This window comes from Bos indicus, chromosome 3 (assembly GCF_029378745.1).
Source record: "Bos indicus isolate NIAB-ARS_2022 breed Sahiwal x Tharparkar chromosome 3, NIAB-ARS_B.indTharparkar_mat_pri_1.0, whole genome shotgun sequence".
Lineage (NCBI taxonomy): Eukaryota > Metazoa > Chordata > Mammalia > Artiodactyla > Bovidae > Bos > Bos indicus.
Genome location: NC_091762.1, coordinates 112575065 through 112599012, shown reverse-complemented (window position 1 = coordinate 112599012; position 23948 = coordinate 112575065). Strand labels below are relative to the sequence as shown.

The 23948-nt window shown below is 48.3% G+C and overlaps 1 protein-coding gene across 5 annotated transcripts; it reads left to right on the top strand.

Annotated features, from left to right (window-relative positions):
- Window positions 1–1037: 1037 nt before the first annotated feature.
- On the top strand, window positions 1038–22508 carry ZSCAN20 (zinc finger and SCAN domain containing 20). Of its 5 annotated transcripts, none has more exons than XM_070786893.1 (8): window positions 1038–1195; window positions 6171–6686; window positions 9043–9229; window positions 9653–9729; window positions 10005–10089; window positions 11643–12326; window positions 14801–15229; window positions 15780–22508. In XM_070786893.1, exons 2-8 carry the CDS (start codon window positions 6240–6242, stop codon window positions 17036–17038), a joined length of 3168 nt encoding a protein of 1055 aa, XP_070642994.1. In that variant the 5' UTR covers window positions 1038–1195; window positions 6171–6239; the 3' UTR covers window positions 17039–22508. The 5 variants fall into 5 exon arrangements, with proteins under 5 accessions (XP_070642994.1, XP_019813475.2, XP_019813476.2 ...); XM_019957916.2 differs by having other exon boundaries at window positions 1038–1207; XM_019957917.2 differs by having other exon boundaries at window positions 1038–1211; window positions 14804–15229.
- The last annotated feature ends 1440 nt before the right edge of the window (window positions 22509–23948 follow it).

Sequence of the window (23948 nt, the reverse complement as noted above, 5' to 3'; positions counted from 1 at the left end):
AAACTCCTTTACCAGAGGTGACAAGCTCTTTACATATTTTCCCCATTTATTCCTAGCAGGTAGATGACACTATTGTAATTCCAATTTTATAGGTAAGAAAACTGAGGCATAAAGAGGTTAAGTAATTTGCCCCAGGTTTCACAACTAGTGAAACCAACTACATCCTGCATATGAAAGTAAGAAATGTCAGACACAAGCAGTTTGACTTCAGAGACCTTGCTTTCCCTGCATTATTTCATCTATCTTCACAATACCCTGCAATGTAGGTTCTATCGCCTGCATTTTACCTACTAAAAACCTGAAGCCAAAAGAGACGCAGTCATTCGTTCAAGGCCACATAGCTGTGAAGTCACTGGGCTGGGATTTGGATCCATGTCTGACTACAAAACCCACATTCTCAAACCCATGTTAGATTGCTCTTACTCCAAAGTATTCATAAGGGAGCAAAGCAACTGCATTTATATTAAAATTATTCTGGTGATTATTACTCTGATAACAATTAACTCTCTTCCAGCACGCACGAAGTGCCAAGCTCCCCACTATTTACATGATAATAGCTAATATTCCCTGTGTATTATTAAGACCCCTGTTCTGAGTTAATCGTTTTACGTGTATTATCCCAGTAAGTCTCACAAAAACTCAGCGACACAGATGCTTTTATTATCTTCACTTCACAGGTGAAGACAGCGAGATTCACAATTGAGCCAAAGACACGCAGCTTAACTGTGAACTGGAAATTGAACCTACCATTGTCCAACTCTCTCCCGCCCTCCAGGTGGGTCACCTCTAGTCACCCTCTCTCCTTATTTCTTATTGTTTCTGCTTTAATATACCCCCAGCCACCCGCTCTTGCTCTGAGCTTCAATAGACTCCGCTCCTTCGGCTTGAATGCCCGCCCCCTGGGCGGTGCCGTTATTCCAGAGCCTGTGGAAAGGACCGGGATCACAACAGACCCCGCCCCCATGCGTAATAATCTCTTCCGATTTGTTCCGGTGCCGGAGGAGATGGTGCATCTATTGGCTGACTACACCTGCAAGACCGCAAGCGAGGAGGGGGCGGGGCCACACTCTGGCGCTCGCGCGGTTCCTTCTGGGAGTTGTAGTCACAGAAGCGCCATTCACGGGGTGGCGCTGTTCGGACTCCGCGTCCCAGCATTCCCTGCGCGAGTCCTGGAGCACTTCCGCCCTGTTGTGAAGTGGGTGTCTTGGTGGGTGAGTCCGGGTGGCTGGGCGGGGGCAGCTGAGACTCAAGGCTCTGGGCTGGAGGAGACTTAGGACGTGGTGGTTATCACAGGGGGTCGGGGAAAGGTGAGACGGGAGAAAGAGGCTTTTATGGGGGGTGGGGGATGAGGGCCGGTCAGAGGATGAAGCGTCCGGAGATGGAAAGGGTCATAGAGGGGTCGGGGATAAGGAGGGAGGTAGAAGGCCCTGGCAGTGAGGAGATTCTTAGAAAGCTCTGTAGGTGAGGAGTCGGGAGAGGTTCTGAAGGTGGAAGGGTCTAGAGACCTCATAGGGAAGAAGAGAGGGTTCTGGGGCCCTGGCAAGAAGTGAGGGAAAAGGGCCTGAGCTTGAAGCCTGACCTTAAAGATAGTGTTCGAGCCTCTACCTGCTCATCAAAAACAAACATTTGATACCTCCATACACTTTCTCTGATGGTCATGATCTCTGGAACCCAGAGGGTGGGGATGGCTCTTGTGCTCTGGGCTCAACCTGCACCTCTTTCCTTCTGCCTGATGGAAGTGAACGTGCCAACATCCTCTTTACCCAGGTGCCCTCTGATTCCCCTTGCATTCTTCCACATCCAGGGATTTTCAGATCTTTTAATTTCCTTAATGTATCTTGAGTATTTCCTTGTCAGGGATTTTGTTGAAACCTACACTTTTTCACCTTCACAGGTTGGACAGACATGTTGTAGCTGCTGTGATCTGTTGAACCCACAAATCAGATTAGGCTTTCTACTTAAAAACCTTCATTAACTCCCATCATCTATGGAATTAAGTCCAGATAATAGCCTGACATTCAAGACCCTTCATGAACTCCTTTTCCATCCTAGTCTTCGTGCTGGCAAGGTTATCACCATATCCTGGGGAGGCTGTTTGGTTTTCCACCATTATACATGCTGTTCTCTCTGCTCAGAATACACATTCCCCCCAATCTCTGCTCAGAGACTCAGTCTTTTTTTTTTTTTTTCTAGAACCAAATCAAATGTTACTTTCTTCATTTAAGTCACCCCCTCACCCCAGCTCCCACAGACCTCTTTTATTGCATTTACCACATTTGATCATAATTATCTGTGAGTTTTCTGTTGTGGCTTCCACTATGCTGTGAGTATCTTCAGGACAGGAACAGTTTCTGCATCACCTCCATTTCCCCACTGCCCAGCCCACAGTAGTAAGTACTTAATGTAAATCAAGTAATCAAGTAAATCAGTAAATGCTTGATGCGTGTATAAATAAAGACTGTCCAGGGTGAGCATTGCTGTACCAGGCTTGAAGACTGCTACTTCTAGTGGATTTCTCTGTGCACTTTAGTCTTCTGTCAGGGTTGTCTTTGCTGGCAGCTGAGTCAGTGCCTGTGGGACTTTAAACCAGAGGTGGCAAATGCACAGAATGCGTGCTCCTTCTCTGCCTCCTGTGTCTGGCCATCACAACTCACTGGTCACAGTACATATTCACATGGGGTGCAGAGTCCTTAGCACAGTTGACTGTAGTTGGTGCTTTAAATGAAACCTGTTTGCTGTCCCTGGTTTAAGTCCTTACGTGTAAGCTCGGGCTGCTCTAAGCAGTAGCCTGGACAATCAGCCAAGTGAGCTTGATAGACTTTGGGAACTCCCAGTTTCTTTCCCTTTGGAGGTCACAGACTAGTCTTGGCCTTTCCCAGGAAACTGGGGCACATCTTCTCTTGCAGCCTGCCATTCACTGGGACGACGCCATTCCCCATGTCTGCGTGCACACTCAGGGAGCTGGGATGCCTCCCTGCTTCCCTGGGTTTATAAAGGGAGCCTGGCTCTGATGACACCTCCTTCATTGCTGAGGGACTCTGTACCCTTTCTAAGTCTAAGAAGAGACCTTTGAGATCATTTAGCTGAAAGGTGGCAGGGTAACAGACCATGCTGAATGAAGCCTGCCATTACGCTCTAGTTAATCCTCATAGTGTTTGAAACAGTTCTGAGTTGGTTGCCAACATTTAGGAATCCAGAGTTCTGGCTCCTCTGTGAACACTGGGCCAGTTGTGTTCTGGTGCTCTGAAGTTGGCTGCAGTCCCTACTCCATCCGTGTACTCATTTACATTGCCTGACCCCATGCCATTTACATTTGCAGCTGCTGATTCTAGTCTTCCTGTCCTTTGCTGTGCACCCTCTTACTAGTTGGGGAGCCTGGGGCACCTGATGAGTCTGGCTACTGCAGTTTGGCTAGATGGCTGCCAAGGCCATGTGACCTGCCCAAAGTCATGCAGTTGGTAAAAGGCAGGAGTGGAGCTGGTACCCCCGATCTGCTCACTCCTGTCTTCATGTTCTCTCCACTCTCCATACCGTCTTCTCAGGGGTTTGGATGACTGGCTAAGCTGTGGAATGGTTAGGAGAAGTGACTGGAGAAAATGAACCTGGGCTTAGATCTCAACTCTGCCACTTGGTGGTTGTGGAGCCTCACATGGATCTTCACAGAAGCTCAGTTCCTTATATGTAAATTGGGGATGTTGTGAAATTATACGTTACAAGGATAATTATATAGTAAAGTCAGCACAGAAGGTGAAAATCATATTTAGCCAAAAATCACAGTCAGCTTGAAAATCCTTTGTCAGGGAGCCAATTCGTAGCCAACATGCTGTCTCTCAGTAAGCTAATATCACAGCCAGGTTTTCTTGGTTGAACGTTAGATGAAAGAGTTAGCTTGTGTTTAGGGACCACACTGTATGAAAGACACTCTGCTCACTCAATGGAGAGGGAGGCTTGGGGCGGCTCAGCCACCCTGGGGACCAGCAGTGTCATGAGTATCATCACCACGTGCTCGGGAATAGACACATAGTGAATGGAACTGGTTGCGTGCTTTAAATTACGTCCTTTCATTCTCTTTCTGGTGTTTGTAAGTAAAGTGTGGAACTTACAGATCATATAAGGCAACTCAACATTAATGGCCCTTCAGCTGCTTGCCTGGAAGATTCAGTGAGATCATGAATGTAGAACACTTTGCACCAAGCCTGGCACCCCTTGGGCACTCATAAAATGGATGCCCTTTGAGGTCGCTGACCCTCGTGAGCCCCCGATATTTCTGGTAGTCTCAGGACTGAGGAGGGCCCATGTCCGTTTTTCCTCTCCACTCTGTGGGAAGGCTGCTTTGCTAACTGTGCTGACCTCCCTCTGTGGTTAGACTGCTCTTCGTATCTAAGAGAGTAGCAGAAAAATCTTTCAGATTTTGTTCAAAACTAACCTTTGCAACTTTCAAATCTTCCCAGAAGAAAAATACGTATTATCAGACTCTTTGGGTCTGGTGGGACTGCTAAATGCCTGTTTTTGTTAATGTTTGCTCTGTGCAGGAGCGTATGCTTTGCTTGCTTGTCAACTCTCTCTCTCAGTAGATAGTAACTGTGATGAAGGTGGAGACTGTCATAGTCACAGTTGGGGCTCCAGATCTCAATATAGTGCAGGGTTCGTAGTGGGACTGTGCATATGACTTAGTGAATTAGTCTTCATGTGAGACAGTGATGCAAATGTGTTTGGACTAGTGCATGTTTAAGGCTGTGGTTAAAAAAGAAATTTAGTGACTTCCCTGTTGATCCAGTGGTTGGGACTTCATATTCCAATGCAGGGATTGCGAGTTCAATCCCTGGTCAGGGAGCTGAGATCCCACATGCCTCACAGCCAAAAGGAAAACACCAAAAAACCAAAAACATAAAACAGAAACAATATAGTAACAAATTCAATAAAAGACTATAAAAATGGCCCATATTAAAAAAGCTTGAAAGAAGAGAAATTTCATGAAAGGTTAATTCTTTAGCTCAATATAAATTATGTACCTTCCATAGCCCAGTAGATTTTTGATGTTTACCATTTTAATAAAAGGCAAAGCTTCCAGTGGTCCTGCTATTTATCAGACGTAGGTTGGGCACTGTGGATACAGAAATGGGTAAGGTGCAGTAGTGGCCCCAGCAATACAGTCGGATGGACTGTCAGACGTAAGAACAGGTCACTACGATAGTGTCAGGTAACACCTGTGTTAGAAGTACTTGCCAAGTGCTTTGGGAACACAGGATGAGGGGAGTTGACTTTTGGAGAGCAGGGAAGGGGGCTGGGCATGACAAGAATGTGTCAAGAAACTCTTAACAGATGAGGGGACTTTGAGCTGGTAGCTGAGGGACAAGCAGGAGGCTGCCGGGTGGTCATGAGTCCTCTTCTAGCCACTCACTGTCTGTGTGGAAGTGCTGAGAACTCCAAGTAGACCCAGCTTGGTAATGAAGGGATGTGGGGGATCTTGGAAAAAGATGATAACCACATTTCTGGCATGGGTACCTTATTGAAAGGTGGTGCCTTTGCTTGATAGAGAATTCCAGAAGGGAAACAGGTTTGCAGGGGAAAATGATGAATTTAGTTTTTGACTAAATTTGAGTTGGAGGTGCTTATGAGAGTCAGATGGAAATGCCTTGTAGGTGGTTGGACTTTGGGGTCTGGAGACAGGTCCTGGATGGAGGGAGTTTTGGGAGTTATCAGTTTAGAAGTGGTGAAAAATGGCAAATGTGTGGGATGACCAAGGGGCAGTGTAGAGTGAGGGATTTTGCAAAGAGAGCACCCAGAGAGGAAAGCTTATGGCCCAGGAAGAAAGACCTTATGGAGGGGGGTGACATTTGGAACCTAGCTGGAGGCGAGGCTGGAGTTGGGACACGTGTGGCGGGAGGAAGGCTGGGCGGGGACCAAGCACGGCAGCCGGGACGCCCAGCTAAGACATTTAGGGTGTCCCGGAGGATTTTGGACTGTGTGGTCTTCCCCTGAGGTTGCTGGCTGCTGGTTTCGGGGGCAGACTGTGGGCTAACTTCCTGCTTATGGGAGAGGGCATCTCTTAGTAGCCCTGCCCCATGCAAAGCAGTGGAAGGTTTTGTGGGGGGGTGGGGGGCGGGGAGTAGGGAAGGTGAGGCTCCTAATCCTCTTGTTCATACTGTCCCCTGTCTTTCTGCCTTCAGAGCAGGGGGGGCCTTTCCTCTCCCGAGAGCCCCTTGAGGACACACTACAGATGCAGGAAGACGTTGGACATGGAGAGCCCAGCTGAAGGGAGACGTCCAGGAGAGAAAATGGCCGTAGCCCTAGAAGCCCGGGCCTCCCCGCAACAAGAGCCTGAAGAACTTGTGATTGTGAAGCTGGAAGAGGACTCCTGGACCCCAGTCTCCCAGCCCAAGAAGGACCGTGATCGCGTCCCTGGCCCCGAGGCTTCCCGCCAGCGCTTCAGGCAGTTCCAGTACAGGGAGGCAGCAGGGCCCCACGAGGCCTTCAGCCAGCTCTGGGCACTCTGCTGTCACTGGCTGAGGCCGGAGATCCGCCTCAAAGAGCAGATCCTGGAGCTTCTGGTGCTGGAGCAGTTCTTGACCATCTTGCCCCAGGAGGCCCAGGCCTGGGTCCAGGCCCGCCACCCTGAGAGCGGTGAGGAGGCGGTGGCCCTCGTGGAGGATTGGCACCGAGAGGCGCGGGCCGCGGGGCAGCGGGTAAGGCAAAGAGCCTGCTCTCCAAGGGGCAGGCCGGGAGGCAGTGGGGCTGCTACCAGGGGGATGATGGCCAAAACCACAGTAGTGATGTCATCAGTCATCCGATGTGTGCTGAACACTGCAATACCCTGGGCACTGTTCTAAGTGCTTTCCATGTATCCACTCATTTCGTCCATCAGCAGTTAAATGATGCCAGTACTGTTTATCCTAGTTTTACCCATGAGGAAAATGAAGAAAGGTCATTGGATCAAGGTCACTGGCCTCTAGAGAGGCAGGATTTGAATTCAGGCAGTCTGCGTCTATGCTCAGCATCTGTAACCATTGCTCTAAGCTGCCTCCCAGTAGATAGTCACAGTACATTAATTTGTATTGTGTTTTATACTTAGAATCTTTTTTAAGTATGTGATCTCTTTAGTTTACAGCAGGAATGTAGGTTGACAGAAATAGCATCATTGTCCTCATCTTACGGATTAAACCAAGGCCCCCGAAGACAGGTGGCTCACGAGGCTCAGTCAGTATGAACCAGAGCCTGAACCCAGATCCTGGGTTCCAAGTTCATTGTTCTTTCTACTATATGGCATATGCTGTACCTGCAAACCACGGGAATTGAAATACCTCTGAGTCATGAGGCTCAAATGATATTAACTGACATTTATTGAGCACTCACTGTGCCTCAGACACTGTTCTAAGCTTTCTGTGCGTATTCCTTATCTAATCAACCCAGCTGCCCAGTAAGGTACCCCGTAAGGTAGGTACTGCTGACATGGCCATTTTCAGATAGTTCAACAGACTCAGGTAAGTAACCTGTCCAGATTCATAGAAAGGGTAGAGCTGAGATAAGGGTCGTGAAAGTATTGTGGATTTAACATTCACAGTTTCAATAATTTTCAAGAGACCCTGAAAGCCCATGAAAATAATTTATAATTTTGCTGCTGCTGCTAAGTCGCTTCAGTCGTGTCCGACTCTGTGCGACCCCATAGACGGCAGCCCACCAGGCTCCCCTGTCCCTGGGGTTCTCCAGGCAAGAACACTGGAGTGGGTTGCCATTTCCTTTATGACAACAAATTTTGAATCCCGCTTTGAAGCTGGTACTTGTAGAACAGGTCCTTCAGGCCACTATGGCCTGAGCCAGCCAACCAAAACCTTCATCTCAATGTAACCTTGCTGCTTCAATTTTGTTTCTGTGAATCTTTCTGTTTTACAGATAGGTTCATTTGTGTCATATTTTGGATTCCACATATAAGTGATATTGTGCAGTATATGTTTTTCCCTTTCTGACTTAACTTCACTTAGTGTGATAATACTTAGATGCATCCATGTTGCTGCAGATGGCATTATTTTGTTCTTTTTTTTATGACCGAGTAGTATTCCATTGCATCTATGAACCATATTTGATGAATTCTTAATTCACCCTTGCCCCAGTCAATATCCTCCTGATTTTTTGCCTCCTCATAGGCACTTGAATCTGCTTCTTTCTAAAATTATTGTTGGGTCTAGATCCCTGCAGTCTATGGGGTCGCAAAGAGTCGAACAGGACTAAGCGACTTCACACTTTTCACTTTCTAGTCCCTAGCACTTCTGTGGATTATAAGATTGTAACTATAACAAAGTTATTTTTATCTTGAACACAAAGTTACTGTTTTCTTAAAACATTGACAAGCAGGTGTTTTCTCTCTATGAATGTCACAGAACATTGGTGGGTCTCCTCCTTGGGAATAGCTTTTGATGATCACAACCCATCCTAATATATTTTCTCAGAGATAAAATTCCTCTCTGTGAGAGTGGATTTGAGTTTTCAGATTGGCCAAAAGGTTTTTGGAGTGAGTTTTTGGCAAACTCATTAATAAAGTTTGATAAAGGTGAATATTATCTTGGATAAAAAAATAAGGTTCAAGGCATTGTATAATAGTTGCTACCTTTTATGTCAAAATGGGGAAAAATAATATATATTTATATGGTTGCTTGTATATAAAGAAACTCTGAAAGGCTGCAGAAGAACAGTGGTTACGTATGGTGAGGAGTTGGGGAAGATACTGGACAGATGGCATGGAGACAGGTGGAGTTTGGGGTATTTTCACTAATTACATCTCTGTATGTTTTCTGTTTTTGAACCATGCGAGTGTTGAAAGTACCTATGGAAAAAGTTGAGCAGACAGTCCCGCTTTGGTGGTATAAATGCTGGATTGTTACTGAAGTCAGTCTGATGACTTTGTCATACTTTAAGCCATCTTTGGTTTGTTTTTTTTGTTTTTTAAGAGCCTGTTAACATCTGAACCACAGTTGTAACTGTAAAGAACATGCCCTACCCTACCAGTTATTGAACTTATGCTTGGGAATTTTGGCCATCTGTGTGTAGGAACTGGAACTGTGTGCAGAGGATACGAGGTCCTTAAAGACAACGAAGGAATCTCAGGGCTGCCAGCTGCAGCCAGCAGATCACTGGCCTGAGGAACAGTCCCAGAAGCAGTGGGTGAAGAACTCGTGTCCTGACCTTCCCAAGAATCTAGACACCAAGATGGTGCCACAGCCCTTGAAAGAGAGTGGTGAGTACCAAGAGTCAGGGAACATCTGGGAAGAGGGCTTAGGGGTGGGGGTAAGGTAGAATCCCCCAGGAGGGATGTGCAGAATTCAATGCAAGGGATAGAATCGTGTCCGATGGATACCCTGCGAAGTAAGAAGATGGAACTCCCACTGGTGTTAGCAGGCCTCACTGTCACTGAGTCCTGTAGCAGGTTCCAGCTGGGCCTGGGGCTGGTTGGTGAGTGTAGGAGTTCAGGGCTGACATCTCTCCTGGGGCAGCTTAGCAGCCAGAAACTCTCAAAGGAAAGTGAAGGCAGGAATCCACATTAGCTACAGTGGCAGTCTCAGTGTGATCCAAGCAGGGCTTTAGGAAAGCCGGACCTGAGAGCGAGGTGATTTTTTTGGGAACCAGAACTTGGGTTTCAGAGATGCTTTTTCCTTCTCAGCTGTCCTCACTCCCCGAGTCCCTGCTCTCCCAAAGACGGGGAGCGTCGGAGATTGGGAGGTGACCGCGGAGTCTCAGGTAAGCTACCGTTTGCTCCTCCTTTCCCGTCGTGACTTCTCCTGTGCCCTGACCCCAGCTCCTCTCCTTTCTTTGTGGCCCCCGTCGGGTGCAGGGTGCTAGTTCTCCACCCTTCCTGCCCTGTGTACTGGGCCTCTCCTGGGGCGAGCTGAGGCTGCTGACTGGCCTCACACAGGCTATTGCTGTGTCCATTATCCTTCCTGGGGCCTGGCGGGATTCCCAGGCTGTTTTCAAAGGTCAGTGACATTTGAGGTCCTCTGTTGTATGTTCCACAGGAAGCCCTGGGTCCCGACAGACACGCCGAGAAGGAATTCTGCACGGACCCCCCAGGAGACAACTGTGGGAACGGCTTGTCCCTGGGTAAGGAAATTGTGCTCTCTGGATAAGATATGGTTGGGTTTGGGTACACTCAGTTCCCATGGTGCGTTTCCTCACTCCCTAAGACTCTTAGCTCTGAGAAGTCGCTGGAATTTCAGACCCGGTGAGAAGACATGCTCTCTGTGGCCAGCATGGTGGCCGCAGGGCAGGGGTGTGGGGAGTGGATTTCTGGGCTGGCAGGCTGGCTGCCAAGAGCCTGCCTGCTCAGGGCTCATTATCCTCATATCCTCAGTACTCACCCCCGTCTTGGGGCTGCGCCCAGCCTGCCGGTCCAGAAGAAACCCGACTGGGATGACCCAGAGGGATAGGATGGGGAGGGAGGTGGGAGGAAGGTTCAGGATGGGGATCACATGTACACCCGTGGCGGATTCATGTTTTTTATTTTTTTAGGATAAAAAAAAAAGAAACCCAGTCTTTTCAGCATCAAACAGGGTCCATCTCTCATAGCAGAGTCAAGTGAACTAAGCCCAGGAGATTGATGCATTTAAATCACAATGCCAAAGAAATATCACAGGGCTCAAAATCCTTGCAGCCCGTATGACCAGCACAGACGCTTTCTCTGTAGGCACATCTTCACGGGAAGTCAAGCCATAATGAACATTTCCTGGTGGAGTATAAGATCAGTGAGAGGGGAGTGAGACACAAGAGCAGAATCAGGTAGAGAGTTGGTGCCAAGTCTGACTCTGGGCAGTAAAGTGAGACACTAGGAGCTGTTGGCTACTTGCTGGGCAGTGTGTCCTTTTTACACATGATGAAAAGCGTGCCCCCCCCTTTTTTTTTACAGTGATTTCTGGGGAAAATAGTCTTCAAAGAACAACCTTTGGGAAATGCTGAACTAGATAATCCTTAAGCCTCTTTTAGCTCTAAACTCTTTCATCTGGTTTTCTTCAACTATTTATTTTAATTAAAGGCTTCCTATTTGTTGGGGTCAGGAGCTCTTGGGACACTTGTCCTTTAAATCTGGCTAACTGTTTTGACATCCACAGTATTGGATGTCCAGAGGAGGGCGTGCTCCAACCGCAGTACAGATTGGCTTGGCAGTACCACCCAGCAGACCTGGGTTTTTTCTTTCTCTCGCCCTCGCCAGCCTTTGTCTTAGTTTTGTGTTAAAGCTATTTTGTGTAGGTGCAAAAGGTAGGTGCCAGTGGCATTTGAGACCTCAAGTTTCTAGCTAAGAGAAACTCAAATCAGACACACATGTGCACACACAGCCTTCCTTCCAGCCATGAAGTTTTTTCTGATTGGTCTTAATTTAGAGTATGTGCCCATCTGTGGACCAGTAACAGCCCCTCTTTTGTGTGATGTATTTTATCACACCAACCAAAAAGCAAATAAACAAAGCAGGCAAGTCAGTATATTTCTGGGGCGGTTACCTCTAGTGAGGTAACCTTTCCTTTCAGTCCTTTTAAGGGATTAGCATGGAAATTTCTCATTAGTTTCTTGGAGTCAAATGATGTGTAAACGACTTTTTAGACAAAATGCTTTGCTCGACAGATCATTTCTACTTAATCATGGATCTTCTTCCTTTTGTATAGGAGTTCCGGTTTCAAAACCAACCATCATTGCCCAGCAAGAGCAGGGACCAGAGTTTTGGGGTCCAAGACTTGTAAATTCTGGAAAAAAGAACTCTGCAGATTACAGCGTGGATCCTGAGCAGACTAAACCAGCTCAGGCATTGGCCTGGAGGGACTGCAAGACCTGGGAAGAACGGTGCCCGGCGCCCGTGGAGGATGTGAAAGTGTCGGGTGTGCACTGGAGCTACGAGGAGACCAAGACTTTCCTGGCGATTTTGAGCGAGTCGCCTTTTTCTGAAAAGCTCCGGACTTGTCACCAGAACCGCCAGGTGTACCGAGCCATCGCAGAACGGCTGAGGGCACGGGGCTTCCTACGGACGCTGGAGCAGTGTCGCTACAGGGTCAAGAACCTGCTACGGAATTACCGGAAAGCCAAGAGCAGCCACCCGCCGGGGACCTGCCCCTTCTACGAGGAGCTGGAGGCCCTGGTTAGGGCTCGGACAGCCATCAGAGCCTCGGACGGCCCAGGAGAGACTGTGGCTCTCCCCCGGCTAGGGGACAGTGACATGGAGGTGGATGAGCAGGAAGAAGGGGGCTGGGAGCCAGAGGAAACGGCAGACGACTGTAATGGTGATGACGTGGCCACCGAGTCCATCCAGGGGCCTGGGATCCCAGGGGGCCCAGCTCTGCTCCAGAGTCGTATTGGTAAGAACTTTGGGGCTTAGTTGGATTCAGATTCCAAACCTCCTACCAACCAAACCTCTGCTGTAGTTCAGGACACAGACTGCCAGTCTGGATCGATGCTGCTGGAGCAAGGTCAACCTCAAGCTCTGATTCTCTCTCCTGTGGTCAGTTCTCCTTGTCTGAGTTTCCTTAGAGAAGCAAACACTTAAAAACTTTTTTTTTTTTTAATTTTGATACAGTTTTTCAAGGTTACTTTCCATTTACAGTTATTGAAAAATTATTGGCTCTATTACCCATGTTGTACAACACCTGAGAGTTTGAGCCTGTCTTACACCCAACAGTTTGTGCCTCCTACTTCTTACCCCTATATCCCCCTTCCCACTCACCACTGGGTAACTACCAGTTTGTTCTCTATACCTGTGAGTTTGCCCTTTTGTTACGTTCACTAGTCTATTGTATTTTTTAGATTCCACACGTAAGTGATATTATGCAATATTTATCTTTCTCTGTCTGACTTATTTCACCTATCGTAATGTCCTCCAGGTCCGTCCATGTTGCTGCAAATGGCAAAGTTTTGTTCTTTTTTATGGCTGAGTAGTATTCTATTATATATAAATATATATAGGTATATATACACACACACCACACCTTCTTTATCCGTTCATCTGTTGATGAACACTTAGGTCATTTCCATGCCTTCACAATTGTAAATAGTGTTGTTATGAACATTGGGGTGCATGGATCTTTGCAAATTAGTGTTTCTGGTTTTTTTTGTAAATATACCCAGCAGTGGGATTGCTGAGTCACTTGGTAGCTTTATTTTTAGTTCTTTGAGACACCTTCATACTGTTTTCCACAGTAGCTGCATCAGTTTACATTCCCACTAACAAGGTACAAGGAGTCTCTTTTGTCACATCCTCACCAACATTTGTTATTTGTAGACTTTTGATACCAGCCATTCTGACAGTTTTGAGGTGATGTCTCTTATTGCTTTGATTTGTATTTCCCTGATGATGAGCAGTATCTGAGTGTCTTTTCATGTGTTGGTCATCTGCATTTCTTCTTTAGAAAAATGTCTCTTCAGTTCTTCTCTTTTTTTCTTACTTCTTATTTCTGGCTGCGCTGGGTCTTCCTTGCTGTGCCTGGGCTTTCTCTCGTTGTGGCAGACGGGTCTATTCTAGTTGCTTTGCTCAGGCTTCTCGCTGCAATGGCTTCCCTTGTCTCAGAGCACAGGCTCTAGGTGTGTGGGCTTTAGTAGTTGCAGATGCGGGCTCAGTAGTTTTCTACTCATTTCTTAACCTGAGTTATTTCCTTTTGTTGATGTATGAGGTGTTCATATATGTTGGATAGTAATCCCTTATTGGTCATATCGTTGGCAGATATTTTCTCCCATTCAGTAGGTTGTCTTTTCATTTTGTCGATGATTTCCTTCACTGTGCAAAAAAGAAGCAAACACTTAAAACCTTACGGGACCTTAAAGAGCTAATTCAGTGTTTCTCAGAGGGTATTAATGGTAGTATGGGGATGATCATAAGTGTTAACATGAGTGAACTTTTTAATTTTATGTGTATGAGCACATCAGCCTGTGATTTCACAAGTAGTAAATATAGGTAAAGAAAGATATTGAGTGAAGTATTTCATTGATATAGCGGAAATCATGACAGTGTATACTTGAACAGCATATATTGAGGAAATACCCAGTCACTGCAAAAGTGGAAACCCAGAAGGCCAGGCTATGAAGTGTCATCTCTAAAGACACACAAGAACCAGAGCTCAGGGCTCCCGCCTCCACTCTTAGGTGGGTTTCCCTCCACCATGTCGCTTCCCTGGCTGCATCCTTTACCTGCAGAGGCACTGAAAATAGATCACCTCCTTTTCCTTCTTCCACAAAAGAGGAAGGGGCATCCTCAGTTGGATTCTCTTACAACGTTATCTGAAGGGATTCTCAGTTTGTTAAAAAGGAAATTTATAAAGCAAGTAGAGGACATGTATTGAATGGATGTGGAGATACAGAGAGTCTCCTGTATCTTGGTTATAGGCCTTTCCTTGATACAGTCAGCTGAAGTCAGGGGGCTGGTCACCTGGTATAACACAGCTCCTTAAGTCCTCCCCTTTAGCCAAGACTCTTAAATATTTATTATTTACTTATTTTTTACTTCTGGCCATGCCCCACGGCATGTGGGATCTTAGTTCCCTGACCAGGGATTGAACCTGCACCCCCTGCATTGGAAGTGTAGAGTCTTAACCACTGGACTGCCAGGGAAGTCCCAAGACACTTAAGTATTAATAGACTCTCTTAGAAGGAGGTGGGGGTGGGAAGCCCTGGCATAGCCTTTCAAGAAACAAGGGTATACTGTTTGCTGGTGCCCTAGGCACCTGGGTAATCTCCACAGTGCCTGTGTTCTAGGTGTTTAGCAGAGCAGGTGACCCTGATCCCTGATGACCTAGGCAAATCTCATCAAGTCTCTCAATTTTGAACTCTTCACTCCTGACAGCAGGTGTGCACTGGGGCTACGAGGAGACCAAGGCCTTCCTGACCATTCTCAGTGAGTCCCCATTCTCTGAGAAGCTTCGCACCTGTCACCAGAACAGCCAGGTGTACCGGGCCATTGCAGAGCGGCTGTGTGCACAGGGCTTCCTGAGGACCCTGGAGCAGTGTCGTTACAGATTCAAAAACCTCCTTCGAAGCTACCGAAAAGCCAAGAGCAGCCACCCACCTGGGACCTGCCCCTTCTATGAGGAGCTGGACTCGCTGATGAGGGCTAGGACTGCGGTTAGAGACATGGGGACCGGCGGGGAGGCAGCAGGTCTCCCTACTTCTGATCAGAGCAGTACCGAGGTTGTCAGCCAGGAGGCTTGGGATGAGATGGCAGGTGAAGATGTCATCAGACCTCCAACCCCAAGTCCTAAAACCTCAGACACTGGTAAGTTTTTAGTAATTAGATTGTCCACAAAATCTGCAAGTGTGCAGAGAGTGTGGGAGCCAGGCTCATTATCTTTTCTTTGAACTGAAAAAGAATGGAATTGAATAAGAAAAGGATTTGTGTTTTCCTGAGATTATCCAGTCTCTGGCTTAGCGTAATTCCCTAGATGAAAAAAGCAGTTGGTCTAGAGTTTTACTTGGATCCATCTGGGCAGTTATAGAGTTCTTTCAATCTGATGTGACGCAGGCCAGACTGAATATACAGGAGCAGGAGGTGTTCCTTGTTCAGCAGTGGCATAGGGTGGTTGGCTAAGGAGACTTGACAGCTGGCTGCTTGGGCTGGGCTCAGTGGTTCCCTTGGTGGAGTTAAGCACGTCTCAGACTCTGTTCCTAAGCTTAACAAGTAAGAAATGCATGTGTGCACCAAAACATTTATAAGATGTGAGATGTGAGACACAAGTACAAATTCAGGTTAGCCAAATTCACAAGGTGCAAGATCCAGATGTATAAATAGGCACTAACTAATGATTGCATTTCTATCCGTTCTCCAGGTTTTGAGATGAGGTGTGAGGATGAAGACCAGATTCCAGAGGACGACCTTTTTTGCAATTTGCCCAGAGCCTTATCAAAATGCACTGCTGGGGATGATTGCTACCCTCATGACTCGGGGGAAGACAGTGAAAATGAAAATGAAGGTAAAGGACAGTGGGGAGATCCATCCCAGGAGCAGTGGGAAGAGTGTTCTTCTGAAGAGGACTTGGAAAAGCTCATCGACCACCAAGGCCTGTACCTCGCAGAGAAGCCCTACAAGTGTGACATGTGCGTGAAAACCTTCAGCCGGAATTCACAGTTAACCACCCACCAGCGGATACACACAGGTGAGAAGCCCTACAAATGCCTCGAGTGCGGGAAAAGCTTTAGTGACCGCTCCAACTTCAACACCCATCAGAGAATCCACACTGGAGAGAAGCCCTACGAATGCCTTGAATGTGGGAAAAGCTTCAGCGACCTCTCCAATCTTATCACCCACCAGAGAACACACATGAAAGTAAAGCCCTATAAATGTGAAGAATGTTGGGAAAGCTTTATCCAGAGCTCAGACCTCCTGAAACATCAGGGAATCCACTTGGGAGGAAATTCTGACCACTGTCGTGAGCCTGGGGAAAACTCTGGCCAGAGCCCGTCTTTCAGTGCTCACTGGAGGAACTCCACCGAAGGGACAAATCCTGAGCAACCTCACAGTGCCAGTAAGAATGCGAATTCGCCTGGACCACAAAGCACCCATGCAGGGGAAAAACTGTATCAGTGTTCTGAATGTGGAAGAAGCTTCTCTAAAAGTTCTGCCCTCATCAGTCACCAAAGAATCCATACGGGAGAGAAACCATATGAGTGTGCTGAGTGTGGGAAAAGCTTCAGTAAGAGCTCCACGCTGGCCAACCACCAGCGGACCCACACTGGGGAGAAGCCGTACGAGTGCATGGACTGTGGGAAATGCTTTGGGGAGCGTTCCAAGCTCATCACACACCAGAGGGTGCACACGGGAGAGAAGCCCTACAAATGCCTCGAGTGTGGAAAGTTCTTCCGTGACCGTTCCAACCTCATTACCCACCAGAGGATCCACACGGGAGAAAAGCCTTATAAATGCAGAGAGTGTGGGAAATGCTTCAACCAGAGCTCCAGTCTCATTATTCACCAGCGAATCCACACCGGGGAGAAACCCTACAAGTGTACAGAGTGTGGCAAAGATTTCAACAACAGCTCCCACTTCAGTGCCCACCGGAGAACCCATGCAGGAGGGAAGGCCTCATAGGAAACACTGCCCCCAACAGCAAAAGAGAGAGAAAGCTATATCGAAATCTTCCAAGATCCTAAGATGTATGCTAGAAAGAAACTGTCCCAATTTTTAAGCTTGGTGTGTACCCAGGGAGGTTATTCATGGTACCATCGAGGTAATTTGGAAGTGAATTACAAACACTTAGGATCCAGATTTGAAGGCACTTTCTTTTAAGTATAATGTGTTTTTCTCCTGCAGAAAAAAATCCCACATAATCCTCAGGCTGTCCTTACATTTGCTGTCATGTGAGAGCTTTATCAGTCTTGGAGCCAGACTGGTAACTAAGGAGATTAGAGGTAAATTGTTGGCCCTGAGCAGTGATTTGAGACCTTCCTGTGCCTTCACACTGTCCCCGGGTACACATGCCTCATCCAGGTACATTGGAAAATTCTCACCCATGGCAGTTTTCCACTGGGGCATAACAACCTGGGAGAATTTTGAGACCCTCCAGTGAGAGGGGACATAATTGAGAATCAGTGACCTAGAGCAGGGGGTGAGCTTATCAAAGGATAGGAACAACTGTGACATCATTAGTAGATCATTATTAATAGTAGCAAAAAAGTAGCCAGTGTTCCCTGAGCTTTTCAGTAGGCTCTGAGCTAAGCACTTTATATACATCTTCTCATCCACTCACAGCTGCCCCAGGAGGTACTAATATTTCTCTCATTTCCCGGAAGAGAAGAGTGACTTGCTTGGGTCACACATCTGAAAATGGCAGAGACAGGATTCGGCCACATCTGCCTCTGGGGCCTGAGGTGCTCTCACTGCTACACTGAGTCCCCTTTCCCATCGGGGCAGGTAACTCAGGTGCCAAAGCACTTTGTAGACCATGTTTTCAGTTAAAATTCCCTACGAATTCAATTTTTAACAAATATGGACATAGAGAATCCTAACCGATTGAGGGACTGGGGATGTTCAGAACCGGCAGTGTGCTTTGAGCAAGGTTGAGCTCTTACTGAAGCACTCGATAAGACTGTCCATCTTCACAATAATATGGGTGAGAGAGAGAGGTGAGTTGAGATTGGGAAAAGTAACGTAGTCAAAGGAACGTCTCTTCCCCTGGGATACTATCTGGGCTAAGGAAATGGGGTTTTTAAGAACTTCCCTTTTTCTCAGGAGATCATCCCTGCTTCCTGTTAGACTCGGCTCGATTGTAGGTTAAACCATAAGAAACCCGGGCTTCCTGGCCAGTGCTTTCTCACCCCTGTGTGTTTGCCCCCGGCCCCCTCCCTCTTGGCATGGAAGAAGCTTTGTGCCAAGGCTGAGGCAGAGGAGAGTAAAAGAAGTCAGTGGGTGTGGAGCGCTGTGGAGGGGACTTTGAACACTGATCTTGATTCCAGGCTCGTGGTGCACTTTCACTCTGAGCCACCTCATCCCAGGCCTATGCGGCGCTTTCTAAATGTTGCCCTTAAAGAGCTGCTTCCCACAGCAGCAGGTTCCGTCAGAAAGTTTCACACAGGATGGTTTTCAGTTCTCAGCACTTTGACCTCCAGGCTTTCTCCTTAGGAGTGTTTTAAAATGTTAGCCAAGGACTATGGTTTGCAAAGGATTTTGAAGGAGGTTCCTTCTAACACCCACCTATTGATACTTTGCTGCCATGCATACTCTGGCTGTTCATGAACCTGGGAAATGCTATTAAATTAGATAGTAGATATGAGGGACCCTCGGAGAATGGAATTCTGTTCACATGTGAGGCAGCTGGGGAGACGCCGATCATTCCTTAGCCCCTTTCTCAGTTTCCCAAGAACCAGCTCACCTCAGTCACTACCTGTCCCCTTCTTCCTGGCTTACCTTTCCTGCCTCACCTTACCTCTGAGGAGCAGGGCCCATGGGTGAGCCCTGGCTTTGAACCAGCAGATGTCAGTAACTGCGACAATAAGATGATGGGTAAGGTGCCCCCTGAGCCAAGAGAAAGGATCCTGGAGGAGGGGCAGGGACGTCCAGGGAGAGGCCTGGTGGTGTGAACTAGCATGGCTTCAGGTGGGGTGGGACCATAGCTTCTTAGCTACTATTGAGGCTTCAAACGGGAGGTGGGAAGTGGTAGGAGCTCCGGTTGGAGGGATGCGTGGGGGCACGGTCACAGAGGACCTGGTGGCTATGTGGAGCTGGGATACCAGGCTGAGGGGTGCCTGGTCAGATGTGTATTGTTGAAACCTAATAGCTGGACGGAGCCTGGACGTGCTGCAGACTGTTGGAACACTATCGCGATATTCCAGTTAGAAGTGAGGCGCTGAGCTAGAGCAGTGGTGACGTTGAAGAGGAGGGGGTTGGATTTGAGAGGTTCCACAGGCAGAGTTGAGGGCAGCCGTGGAAAGCTAGAATGCCTGGGTGGCTGTGGAGCCTGCCCTTGTTCAGGGTGGAGCACAGGAGGAGGTGCAGACAGGGCAGGAGGGCAGAAGAGCAGAAGGTTAATTTGGGACATTTTGAACTTGTACCTAAGGGACACCCAAGAGGCAATACACAGCAGGTCTGAAGCTGGGGGGAGGTGTGTGTGTGGGAGGTTACATTCCTGTTCAAGTTAGAGAAATGCTGGGTACAGACAGAACTTCAGGAGCACTGTGTGTGGAGGAAGATGCTCCTCAAAGGAGGTCTAGACCACTCCCCAGCCCCACCACCTTGCAAGCTCCAGCCACCTTGCAAACACTGCCTCAGTTGCTCCTGACACCTGAATCAATGTGGTTCTGAATTTTCTGGAACCTTCCCTGTGGAAGCCAGGCTGAGCTCTGTAGAAGTGAGATGTAGCCCTCTCCCCCTCAAGTGTCACCCGCCCCCCTGTTCTTGGAAGCATACTGGTGTCTCACGTTCTCGGGACAGTTTTGATGTTTGTGACCTGTGGCTCGTCTCTCTGAACTGTAGCCGTGAAACGGGAGGGCAGTGTGGGCCGGGAGAGAACGTGGCCCAGGGAGACTGCCTCTCCTTGTCCCTGAATCTGCCTCTGGAAGAAGTTCTCATTCGGGTGGCTTCCATGTTTGGGGCCCGCCCCATGCCTCTTCCAGGGTGCCTAGCAACCTCCAGCAGGTCTTGGCTGCTCATAGAAGCCAACAGCTGGTTTGATACACCCTGAGCCTTGTTACCTCAAATCTGCTCTTGGGGAAGTGGATTCACTCTGAGGAATGGGCGGTTTCTCAGCCTGTATGACCGCAGGTCAGACCCTGGTCATGGGAAGTGGAAGCGGTGACTGCCTCCCTGGGACAGTGTCTCCTGTGAGCTGCATCTCCAAACTTGATTTCCATACCCTCCACTGCAGGAAGGGCATTGGCTCCTCAGAGGTGACTGAAAGGCACCACTTAGACGTTCATTCCACAGACTCAGCAGACAGCTTTCTTACAGCCTGAAGGAGTGTAAGGTGACTGGGGTCCTCCTGTGCTGGAAAATGTAGCAGCAGGGACCCCTGGGTTCTCCCTGCCTGGTCCTGTTCTGGGGCCCACAGTGCAGATGGCTTCAGCCTGCAGAGAAGACTTTATTTTTGGTCAGTCTGTGGAGAAGAGTAATGCCTTTTGGGACCACGAGGTTTTGAAGTATGAATGTGGTGACATCTGGAAGGGGTATGGGTGGCAGATGGTCTCAAGCCACCCAGGCTGCCTTGGGTCTCTGTAGCCCAGCCTTGGGGCCCAGGCCTGCATCTCCATTCACTCTGTTCCACCTGCATGTTGACACTGAGGCCCATGTCCACCCACTGCTGCCTTTTCTGGCCTCTTGGTCCACCACTCAGCATGGGCGATCACGCGCACGTGCGGGCTCACAGTAAGCTGCCTCCGCCCACCGCCAGCGCGGTGTGCACACCCAGAGGCACGCTGTCCCTTTTAAGGGCGTTTTCCAGTTGAGCTGTGTCTGCCAAGCGGCCTGGAAGTCTTTCTCTGAATGGGCTCAGAATGAATCATGTGGAACATCCCCTGACCTCAGTTTTGAGCCCATCCTCCCCTCTGGACGTGCCTTCGCCTCCCGCTCTTAGCAGCAGGTGCCCATCTTACGCCCCTGCTGCCGTCTGTCACAAGTGGTTAGTGCCGCCCGTAGTGGGAGGTTAGGAAGGCTTTGCAGGTTCGGTTCGGTTCGGTTCGGGTTGAGCCTTGAGGTCTTCTGCCCATGGCTGCTTCTCTGCACATTCCCGACATCAGTATTAACTCCAGCTTACCTTTAGCACCATTTCCTCTCCCTCTGGTTTCAGGCAGGTCTGGAATTGCCTCCAAATGTGGTTTTCAGGGGGTCAGGTTTCTCATCTTTCCAGGGCTTCCCCCAGCCCACCCTGAGTCTGGATGAAGACCTCAGTGCCCCGTGAGGCCTCGCTCCCCTGATCCCAGTTAGGAACCCTAGTGACCCCCGCCTGCGCCGCTGGTGGCGGGGGAGAGGGCGGAGAGTGTGCGAGCCCCTGTTCTCAGCTGAGCTTAGGCTCCCACTTGTCAAGCTGAGAACCGCTTTGTTCTAGGAGCCCTTTGGTTAAGTCAAGGGCAGAATCCAATCACACCATTTTATGTAAATTGACCGGAATAACGATCCACCTAGATGCTGATTTTCTCATCGAGCCATAGCTAGTGGTTCTGTTTGCACGTGAAGATGATTCTGATCCTGTCTGCCATTACCTTGAACTTCTTTCTAAAGTCGTGTTTATTTTGCACATTTTCACTGTGGGAAAATACTTCATAATCTGGCCATCCAGAGGGTAAGGGCCATGGGAGGGAAGGTGAAGAAAACCAGCCTGCTTCTAGGCTGGTTTTGGACCAGCGGTAGGAGCCCATCTGAGCTCCAGCAAGAGAGTTGCTGCGGGCAAAGGTGGATGCAGCTGTGGTCACCTACCTCTTGAGAGTCTGGGGCTCAGGGAGCCCTCCTTTGGTGCTGGGTGACCAGTATGTGCCTGGTGTCACACCCAGTGTGACAAAGAGGGGGAAGGCCTCCTCTCCTTCCTCCTACATAGGACACGGCTTGGCTTTAGTGCTTTGGGGAATTCGTAGACCAGAGTAACTTTGTGTTTAGAGGCGGCGGAGACCAGCAGGAGATGGGGTCATGGGGGTACCCTGGAGGGGTGGTAAGAGGCTCTGAAGGCAGGGGCCCAGGTCAGAGCACTCTCCATGGACAGCACCCAGAAAGGGCTGTTTAAGGATCACATGCAAAGTCCCCAACCCAACCCTACTTCTGAAGTTGCCTGGACATAGAGGGAGGAGGTGAGGTGACCTGTGCTGAAGGTCACGCTAAACCCATCTGGTATCCTTGGGGGAAGGGCAAACACACATGTTATCTCAGGGACCTTTCATGAACAATTAATTTCTTAGACATTGGTGAGACTGTAGCATTAAAATGGATTACATTTTGACCACTAGGAGGCTCAGAGATTAAGGTCCAAATCTAAAGACAACAGGCTCTTGCAATTTTCCATTTGCTACAATATTGTAAAATAATTGGCCTCCAATTAAAATAAATTAAAAAAATAAAAAATTTTCCATTTGTGCATCAAGCCCTGCTTTCATTTTATTTGACTTTGTTTTCTCTTCTCGATCCTTTATTATTTTCTTCTTGTTATGTACATCTCTTAAAATTAGTCAAATCCTATTTTAGGATGAAGTGACCCAATAAATTAATAAATTATATTAATTGAACCATGAGACATAAAAAAAAAAAAAAAAAACTCATCTTGGGTTCTTCTGGCATCTTCCTGGCTACTTCTGGCATCCTCCTGGCTACATCAACAGGATGGAGCAAAGGAGGAGAGGGGAAAACCAATGAGCTCGTCAGGGTGGATTGGGGCCTGAGTTCTCACATCCCTCGTGTTGGACGGGCATCTTCCTTTCACTGGTCACTATGGCTCTTTGGACGTGAGTAGCTGTAGCCACCCAGGAGTCATTGCCTTTTGTCCGTAACAGGTGGCTCCTTGGTCTGCTGGTCTTCACACGTCTACTATGTCCTCCGGCGTCTCTGTGCTGGGGAATCTGACGTATTGGGGACCTAAATAATAACAAGGCTGATGAAGGATAAGAAGAAAGGAAGGTGTTCCCATAGGGCTGAATCTTACCTAACTCTTATGTGTTTCCGAGTTCAGCACCGGAGCTGACACACTCCACACTTGAGAAGGAAGGGAGAGCTGGAGGGTCTTTCCGGGGATTCTTCCCCCTCCTTCCTGCACCCACTCCCTTCCTGGTCACATTCAGAAGACGTAGCTCAAGGTTGGGGATTCCTGTATAAACGTTTACTCTTTCATCCTGGTTGGATGGGGTATAGGCAATGCTTTGCCTTTTAGACTCTGTTATCCATGAATTCTGATTGTGAATTAGAGATCGGGGAGGAGTGATACCTCAGAGTTGGACACGACTTTGATCAGAATCCACAGGAAACCGTTCCTTCCTATAGGAGTCAGAATCTCAAGTGTGGGTTTAGTAGTGGTTGGAATGCACTGATGTTCTGTACATCTTGGGACAAAGATGAGATCTGGGAGAACGTGAGTCATTATTCCAGCTCTTATTTACATGTTTTCACAGAACTTCTTTCGAGCAGTTGCTCAAACAGTGACCAGAGACATAAGGCTGGGTTTCCTGGAGACAGGACAGAGACCGCAGACACTCCTCATTCCCTTGCTGTTGGCAGAGCCTTGAGGTCAGTTACAAATGTTGGGGTCTTCTAAGGCTGACCAGCCAGTGCAGGCAGGGACAGGAACTCCTTATTCATTTATCTGACCCCTGGCCAGGGTCAGCACAATGGAGGACGTAATACCTGAAGAGAAACCCTACCCAAGGGGATGCCTATGGACTGGGCTGGCCCTCTGTGGACCCCATGTCTACTGGCTCCTGGGTGCTCCTGTTGCCCAAAGGTCTGGGCTGGACCAGGAATCTGACTGGCAGGCACCTCGTCTCCAGTTAGACAGTAGGAATCACCAAGTGAGGTCTGGGCATCCTTGGGGTTG